This window comes from Lolium perenne, chromosome 2, assembly GCF_019359855.2.
Source record: "Lolium perenne isolate Kyuss_39 chromosome 2, Kyuss_2.0, whole genome shotgun sequence".
NCBI classification, from domain to species: Eukaryota; Viridiplantae; Streptophyta; class Magnoliopsida; order Poales; family Poaceae; genus Lolium; species Lolium perenne.
In genome coordinates this window covers 259279843-259288332 of record NC_067245.2, presented here as the reverse complement: position 1 = coordinate 259288332, position 8490 = coordinate 259279843, and the positions used below count along the sequence as shown (strand labels likewise).

The following is an 8490-nucleotide window of genomic DNA, read 5'->3' as shown; positions in this document are numbered from 1 at the left end:
ACCCTAGGGCCAAAAGCTGGTGGTACGGGCCTGGGGGAACGCTAGACCCGGTGACAGGGGAGTGTGTTCACCGAGACACAAAGTTTAAACCCACCCAAGCCCTTATTGACGCAATGAGGGATGCTCAAGAGGGGAAGATCAAGTTCAACAGAGAGAATGACGCGCTGACAAAAGCCCTCGGGAATCCTGAACACCCAGGACGTCTACGAGGCAAAGGCTTCATTCCGTGGAAAGAAGGGTTTTCCCAGGAAAATGACCCCTACATTTACAGAAGCCGTAAGAGAAAGGCGGATCGGGATGCAGATGTTGTGGCGCGGTTGGCATCGGAATTCGGTGAGATGAAGAAACCCTGAATGTACTAGTACAAGAAAGAGAGGCAGCTAGGACGCATGAAGATCATCCAGCGGATGTCGGAAGCCAGCAGCGGAGAAGCAGCGTGGCTTCCACGGAGCCCCCACCGGCTGGTGCTAATGCACTGACGATCGATATTACTGCACCGGAGCCTCCTCGCTACCCCGTGGACGATGTAAAGGAGATGAAAGAATGTCATTTGTATTATCCAATGGGGAACATTTCCATGAAGGTAGCCATCGGCAGTGCTTTACCATGTTTACCTGGAGCACTCCACCACAACAACCCCATTCAAGATGGCTATGCTCGTGTCACGGTGGAGGACATAGTACAAGGGTTTGAGGACCTGGAGATTGACATTGCTACACCTGAAGGGGAGGGAAGACTTGGAGATGTCAAGCACCAGTTCATTCTATGGCAAAAGAAGTTTATCAAGTTTCCAGGCGAGGCGCCAAGGCCAACAAGTCCACCCCCCTACGGTGGTGGTGGCGGTGGTGGTGGTGGTGGTGCTTCACCTACACCTCCCTTCACGTCAGCCAACGCCGCCTCCCAATTCACCTCCGGCGGGTAAGCAGCCGCCGCCCCCCAATCCACCTCCGGCGAAGAAGCAGAAGCAGTCCTGGACTATTAACCCGGACCCTTATGTACCTAAAACCACAAAGGTACCGGAGCCATCACTGAAGCCTCTCCCCACAAGGCCTCGGTAACGTAGTGCCGAGGAAGTCGACGCGGCCGCGGCTGCTCACCATGAGAAATGGAGGGCGGATATGAAGGCGAAAAAAGAGCCTGAGCCCAAACCAGTATATTCTGACAAGGAAAAGAAGTGGACCCCACAATCATAGCAGCTGCGGCAGCACAGGGAATGACTGTAACGGGTACCAGAGAACAAGCGGCATAGATCGGTATGACTCTTCGTGCAGTGTTAGGCCTTGAGGAGGCGCCAATGAGTGAGGTAGTAATTACATATGTGCCGAATGAGCCTCTCGTCGAGCCTGCGCAGGAAGAGGATCTACCTCCACAAATGAAAAATCTGCTAATTTGGTACAAGGGTTACATAAAAAATAACGTCGCCAAAGAATATATTTATGCGGAAGTTAGACATGAGCATCACTTCAAACATTACTATGTAACAGTTCATCTGAGTGAATTGTTCCAGCTTTTCAATCTGCGCGAGCTCGACAAATCTATCATCAGTTGCTACGTTCTGTAAGTGAGTTATTTCTACCCCATCTCGTTCATTGCCTGCACTATATATATATATTGTCCTAACTATATTGTTGTGTACGCTATTATGCAGAATGAAGCTTAGGGAATGCAGAATAAGGAACATCCATGATGTTGGGTTCATTGACCCATAAATCGTTAATGGATATGTGTTAGAAAAACACCCCGCCGACGTGGAGCAAGACCTGTGGCTTTTTCTTACAAAGCAGGAACTCAAAAGTGATATTTCTGTCTTGAGCACATTCTCTTTTGTTTAATCCATGCATGGTATGTGGCTAATCGATGAGTTATGCATGACTGTGCATGTATCGTGTCCGCAGGTTCCACTGGATTCTGCTAGTAATTCAATTTCACACCTCCACAGTTCTCGTCATCGACTCTCTGAATCTGGATGCAAAGCTTTGGGTCGACATGAGAAAAATGATGCAAAAGTAATTATTTTCATTCATTTGCGCTCTATATCGATCGGCCTATTTCGTTCATTTCCTAATATCAAGTAACTAATAACTCTCTTGTTCATTTAATTTTCTTTGCCTCGTAGGGTTTGGAGACGGTTTGCAGATGAAAAGGTCGGTGAATTCAAAAAAGAACTACAATTTAGAAGGTCAGTGACTGGGGATATTCAGCCACCGGGGACCAATCTATGTGGATACTATGTTTGTGAGATGATCCGGAGATACACCTCTGAGCGGCAGCCGTCTGATAACAATGTCAAGAGGAATAACCTCCGAAAGACGCTTAGTCCAGAAGCTCGCTTCCGACCACTTCAAGAGGAACTAGCAGGATGGTTCATGAGGGAAGTCCTCCATCCTAAAGGAGAACACTATTACAAGGACGTAGAACTTCTGATGTAGTAAATTATGTATGGAAACTTGTTCAAAATTGTATATGGTCATCCGATATTGAATATATATTGTATATTCCTCTTGAATTCTTTTTGGTTCTAATTTCAAATTTGTTTGAAATTGTACATTCATATGCATGTATGTAGTACCGTAGAATATGTGAAACTCCTTCAAAATTAAAATAAAACACAAAAGAAATAAAACAATACAAATTAAAAAGAAACCTGATTTAGGGGGGCTAAAACCCTAAACCTGCGGCGGCCTTTAGTCGCGGTTGGCCAGAATAACCGCGACTAAAGGTCCTCCGCCCCGACGGTCTCCTAGCGCCCACGTGGACGGGCCTTTAGTCGCGGTTCGTAAGCATCCGCGACTAAAGGGGGGAGGCTTTAGTCGCGCTTATTTAATCCCGATTGCGCAACCGGGATTAATGGCAGTTGCCAACCGGGACTAAAGCCCATTTTCTACCAGTGTTGCTTAATGAGGAGGATACTAGGTTTAAACTACTTATTAGGGTTTGAGTACTTGCCATTATTTGGTTGCTTTGGGTATGTAAAAATGACAATGTTTTGATTACAATAATTGTTCTCACTTGCAGGTTATCTACCGGTGTACTTCTTTGCCCAATCTTGGTCATCTATTTAGCGGGTGGACAATTGCCACCTATTTATGGAGGTGTCTACACGATTGGAGGGCATGACGATGGATTTTTCTCAACATGGATGCCAGCATAATCTATGGATCGTCCCTACATCTCCTTAGACATTTATACGGTTTCTGAGATGATCTCCTGTATTGCGCCTTTTGTTTTACTCTTTCCGTCGCTGAACATTAATTCAATGGATATTCTTACGAGTGTGTGCATCTCAGTTATCCATAGCCCGGGTATAAGACTTAAACATTTTAAGTAATAAATTGTCCTTTACGCAAAAAAAATTGAATTCTGAGTTTCTAACTTTGCACTATACAACCATTATGCACTAGATCTCCTCCTCCGCAGACCGCAAGAACACTATGTATTTGGTTCCAATATGGCTAAGTGGTCGATCACTCGATTGCACCGCCTATGATGGGGCTTGCTTCGGTGTCCCCCTTCACCATTTGTAGGGGTAATTTTTTTCCGGTGTCTCCTATTTTTAGCCAGCAAAACCTTATATCTAGCCCTATATACTCTCATATAGATATACTAGGTGTACTCAATGTTCCTACCAGCCGATATAGCCGATGGAATATTTTACCCACAAACATTTCGGTTTTCAGCGTTCTGCGCGTCTGACTAGTGAATAATATAGACTTAAACGTATTGCATGGGCTACTTTAGGGCTTGTCTGCACGTCTTTTTATTTACCTTTAATCATTGCGCCCCTTGTTACGAAGGGGTATGAAGAGATCTTAGCCATTTATGTGTTATCGGTACACAAAAATTTGAACAAAGGGGGCACCGAAGCAAAAGTGGCCTATGATAACCATAATTACTTGGCTTTCAGGGCCACACTCGCAAAATGCACGTTTCACCTAAGGTTCGATCTAAATGTATATCAGCACCGATCGACGAGCGAAAGGAGCAACGCCTTTACACCCTCTTGGCCACTTCATTTCAGTAGTAGATCAATTAAAGGTGGCAGCTGGTGCCCGGCCTTTTCTGCTCGCTCGCCCACTCGGCCATCATTTCTGCCTCGCCCTGGATAGCCAGCTTTCTACTTATAGACGAGCAGAGATAAGTTGCACCGGGAAGGAAGGATCAAGTGGAAGCCGTGGTCGGGCGGCACCCTTTCGGCCTTGGCTGGGGTGATCGGAGGGAGCAGGAGACGCGGCCGGCCGGCCGGGAGTGATCCGTCGACCGCGCTGGAGCCGAGGAACTCCGGTCGCTGTCGTTGGCGGGTGGGGCGAGGTGGCGGTTACGGCGAAGAAGGTCCAATAGAAAACGCGGGTGCGCAGCTTGAGAGGGAGATCGTGGCAGATCCCGGCGTCGCTGTCTCCCCGCGTCGCTCCTGGATTGCAGCCAAGCCTTGGCCCGCAATCCATCCGCGCTTTCCGGCCGCGCCACCCACCCAGGTCACCGGAGGTGGTATATATACCCCGCCTTATCCCTCCCCTCCATCGATCCGCCGTCGAGGGGACTAGCTAGCCGAAGCTGCAAGCTAGCTAGCTTACTTCGGGCTTCCATCCGGCATCGTAGACGGAGACTGAAGGCCAGCCGCCAGCTAGCTGCTGCAAGGTAGCAGCCGGCCGCGAGCCCAGGAGGCGAGCTAGCAAGCCAGGTACTGTGAGCTACCAGCAGAATTAGCATCGATCTACCTCGTGATTTCTGCCTATATTTCGCTTTACCGTGCATACCCGTACTGTGCGCGTGCTGAAGTTCTGAGTTCTGATTCTGACCGAAGCGTGCTGTCGTTTCTCTTTCGTCGTGGGTGTAGGGTTCTTCGCCAAGCTCGAGGTGTTTGTCGGAGGAGAAGGCGTCATAAGGTGCTGAATCTGCACGCGCGAAGGCGTGCTGAAGCATCTGTACGTTCTTCCTGCATATCCAGGATTCTCTCTCTCTCTCTCTCTTAGATCGTGTGAAAATATAATTAATAGTATGAAGAATTATGTCTTTCTATGTCTTTGTAATGCTTGATGAATATATAGTCCTTCCGTTTATGCACCATGGATCGTTTCAGCTTATTTTCTTCCTCTTCCTCATGACGTACATAATTAATTTTGACTTGTGAGCCACTGCTCTTTGGAATGCATTCATTATGTTTAGCTTCTACCACACAAAAGAAAATCAACCAGCAAAATGTGTGGCTCAATCATATGGTCGGGTAATCTTATGCATGATGAAAGTATTGTACTTTCCGCTCTAGGCCCATAATTACTCAATTACTTATATGAATCGTCTATTTCGAGATACTATTAAATCAAAGTCAGATTTCTAAGTCTTTGGATAAGCATCACAAAACTATCATCATTGACTTGCACTATAAATTTTATAGAATAGGAATTACATTTGCTAAGCTTGCACATTTGTTCTAGATCATAATTTTAGGCTGTGGAATTTCAGATGACTAATTAAGAATGCAAAACAATTTTCTACCATGGAATACCTATTTCTACGACATCATGTATATGTTTTATCTGGAAAAAGCTATATATTCATACAACTAAACATGCAGAGCCAAAGCTAGCCGATCAATACCAAGTCCAAAAAAATTGTCATGGCATTGACAAAAAAAACCATAAGGCAACATGCAAAGAAAATAACATATATTTTATAAACTAGTATCATTGTAATGATATTTTTATGGCAATTGAACCTAGTTGCTTGTAAAATTGATCAACCATATGATGTGCTTGAATCAGTGTTGATCTTTAGTGCAAACTATTAAGTTGTAAGAAACACTTCTAGTTAACCGCTTTCTATATGGAAATGCATCAAATTATACTCTCATGAGGTGTTAAGTATAGGAGGTATTACTTCTACCTGGTTGCATAACACTTTTTGTAATCTCTGTCTGTTGCCGGAAATAATTGAAAATATCAGTTATATTTAGTAAGCATGAAATTTCTTGGGATTTTTTTTGTTTGTAAGTTATATAGAAGTGACTTGGAGATTAAAATGATTGTGTATTTACCAAATTTTAGAATTGCAGCTGGCAAAACCTATTGGTAAATAAGTTTATTGTCTACAAGAGCTCACATATATATGCATGGAATGACCATATATAATTGTTAATCCGACAAATGAACTAAACATGTTATTATTCATGCAGTGTCAACTGTCAACTTACTTGGAGTACCTATATTACTTCGATCACTAGAAGAAGATGAACGTTTTCTCCCATGTCCCCCCTGGTTTTCGTTTCCACCCCACCGATGAGGAACTGGTGGATTACTACCTGAGAAAGAAGGTAGCACTGAAGAGGATAGACTTGGACATTATAAAGGATGTTGATTTGTACAAAATTGAGCCTTGGGATCTACAAGGTAATCACAGTTCACAAATTCAAAACATCAATCATACTTCATAGCTTGCCGATCTCTGTGACATTGCTACAATGTAATCGCACAGTAATACATGGTGCATGAAACGTAATAAGTAATCTCTGTACACTGATCACTTGACCTCTCGATATTTACAGAACAATGCAAGATTGGAACCGAAGACCAGAACGACTGGTTCTTCTTCAGCCACAAGGACAAGAAGTATCCGACCGGCACTCGCACCAACAGAGCCACCACCGCCGGTTTCTGGAAGGCTACCGGCAGGGACAAGCCGATCTACGTCAAGCACTGCCTCGTCGGGATGAGGAAGACCCTGGTTTTCTACAAGGGCCGGGCTCCCAATGGGCAAAAGTCAGATTGGATCATGCACGAGTACCGCTTGGAATCCAATGAAAATGGAGCTCCCCACGTACGTAAACCTCATACTTACTGTCGTACGTACCATTCTCCAGCACGTGTTCATATCTAACAAAATTTTAATTAATCTCTGGAGTATCCATGCCGTTCTATTAACGCAGGATGAAGGATGGGTGGTCTGCAAGGTGTTCAAGAAGAGAGTGGCGGCGGTGCAGAGAATGGCCACCGCAGACTCGCCCTTCTGGTTCAGTAACGACCATATGGCATTCATGGCGCCTCACGTCGACCAGAGCGCGGCGTACCATCACGGCCACCAACAGAGCTACCACCACCCTTGCAAGGTGGAGTTGGAGTACCATCACCTCCTTCCTCAGGAGCCCATGAGCTTCCAGCAGCTCCCCCAGTTAGAGAGCCCCAGGCTCACAGACCTGATTGGCGCTGTAGCTGCCAATCTCCAACACGAGGGTCAAGCTCCTCGGCAGCTTCAGATCGAGCCGGTATATGCATCTTCCGCAGAATGGAGAGATCTTGACAAATTCATGGCGTCTCAGCTCAGCCACGGTGCCTCAACTCCGAAGGAGTCCAGCAGCTACTCCATTCCGGTGCAGGAGTTTCAGGTAGAAGGGAAGCATGAAGAGGCCTTGGATTATGTGTCGACATCTGGCACCTGCGAAGGGGAAAATGACTTGTGGAAATAACGGCATACGTATAAACGAGATGCATATACGAAAGATATACACACACTAACGAGCAGCACTAATGCACTATACAGCTTAATAACATTGTGCTGTGAAGTGATTAATGTACGTAAAAAATAGCTAGCGATGCCGTCATAATTAAGTTGTATATGTACTAGTAGATGTCAAAAGATGTATAACCGAATTGGTTATACTTACATGCACAATTTGTGTTCAGGCATACGGGTCTAGTATGTTCATACGGATGAAGCTTGCTACCCGCATGGGTAGCTACACACCCATGCAGTATACTAATATGCAAGCCATATTGACTTATTTTAGCTCAGTTTCCTAGTAGAACGTGGAATTCTAGTGTATAAAAGTGGTTCCCGAATTTTGATTTGAACTTTTTTTTGTCAAAGTCAACTCAATATTCAAAAAGTCAATGCAAAATACATTGGTGAGTTGACTTTGATCAAAAAATATTCATATCAAAATTCGGAAACCACTTTTGTACACTAGAATTCCACGTTCTACTAGGAAACCGAGCTAAAACAAGTTAATATGGCTTGCATATTGGTATACTGCATGGGTGTGTAGCTACCCATGCGGGTAGCGAATGCACTCTCCACGATTTGTAACCGCAGTAGTCTCATGCTGTATAGTACAAATGGCTGATATATGCATGGCCGATTCCATGCATTCTTAGTGGGTATTAAGTTTTCATTTCAAGTTTCAAGGTATTGTAGTACAATGTTGCGAGAGTAATTGGTTTAATCGTTCCAGTGTACTAAATTTAAATACAAGTGACATGCCAACAGAATATATCTATTACGATCTACACCACATCAGCAAGTGGCTACCTGTCCCCACGTGGTGCTCTACCGAGCGGCTCGGGTGGTAAACCCTATTTCCAATTTGGGTTGATGCCCTCAAAACGATGGGCCAGGAACATGAGCATGGAGGGATCATATGGACAAAAATCATATATATTACATACTTGATTAAATTTTACATCAAGATGAGTGACCAACAAAAGACCTGATTTAACATAC

At 44.8% G+C, this 8490-nt stretch overlaps 1 protein-coding gene across 3 annotated transcripts; it reads left to right on the top strand.

Annotated features, from left to right (window-relative positions):
- The first annotated feature begins 4055 nt into the window (after window positions 1–4055).
- Window positions 4056–7578, top strand: LOC127335751 (NAC domain-containing protein 7). Of its 3 annotated transcripts, none has more exons than XM_051362479.2 (5): window positions 4056–4678; window positions 4835–4922; window positions 6221–6383; window positions 6539–6810; window positions 6920–7578. In XM_051362479.2, the coding sequence occupies exons 3-5, from the start codon at window positions 6224–6226 to the stop codon at window positions 7454–7456; spliced, it is 969 nt and encodes a 322-aa protein (XP_051218439.1). In that variant the 5' UTR covers window positions 4056–4678; window positions 4835–4922; window positions 6221–6223; the 3' UTR covers window positions 7457–7578. The 3 variants fall into 3 exon arrangements, with proteins under 3 accessions (XP_051218439.1, XP_051218438.1, XP_051218437.1); XM_051362478.2 differs by having other exon boundaries at window positions 6218–6383; XM_051362477.2 differs by having other exon boundaries at window positions 6170–6383.
- The last annotated feature ends 912 nt before the right edge of the window (window positions 7579–8490 follow it).

What these genes read in the sequence shown, in the direction of transcription:
- LOC127335751 (XM_051362479.2), top strand. Translation starts at nt 6,224, where the DNA reads ATGAACGTTTTCTCCCATGTCCCCCCTGGTTTTCGTTTCCACCCCACC. An exon ending in TGAGCCTTGGGATCTACAAG is followed by an intron (nt 6,384 to 6,538) that starts GTAATCACAGTT and finishes CGATATTTACAG; the next exon opens with AACAATGCAAGATTGGAACC. An exon ending in ATGAAAATGGAGCTCCCCAC is followed by an intron (nt 6,811 to 6,919) that starts GTACGTAAACCT and finishes CTATTAACGCAG; the next exon opens with GATGAAGGATGGGTGGTCTG.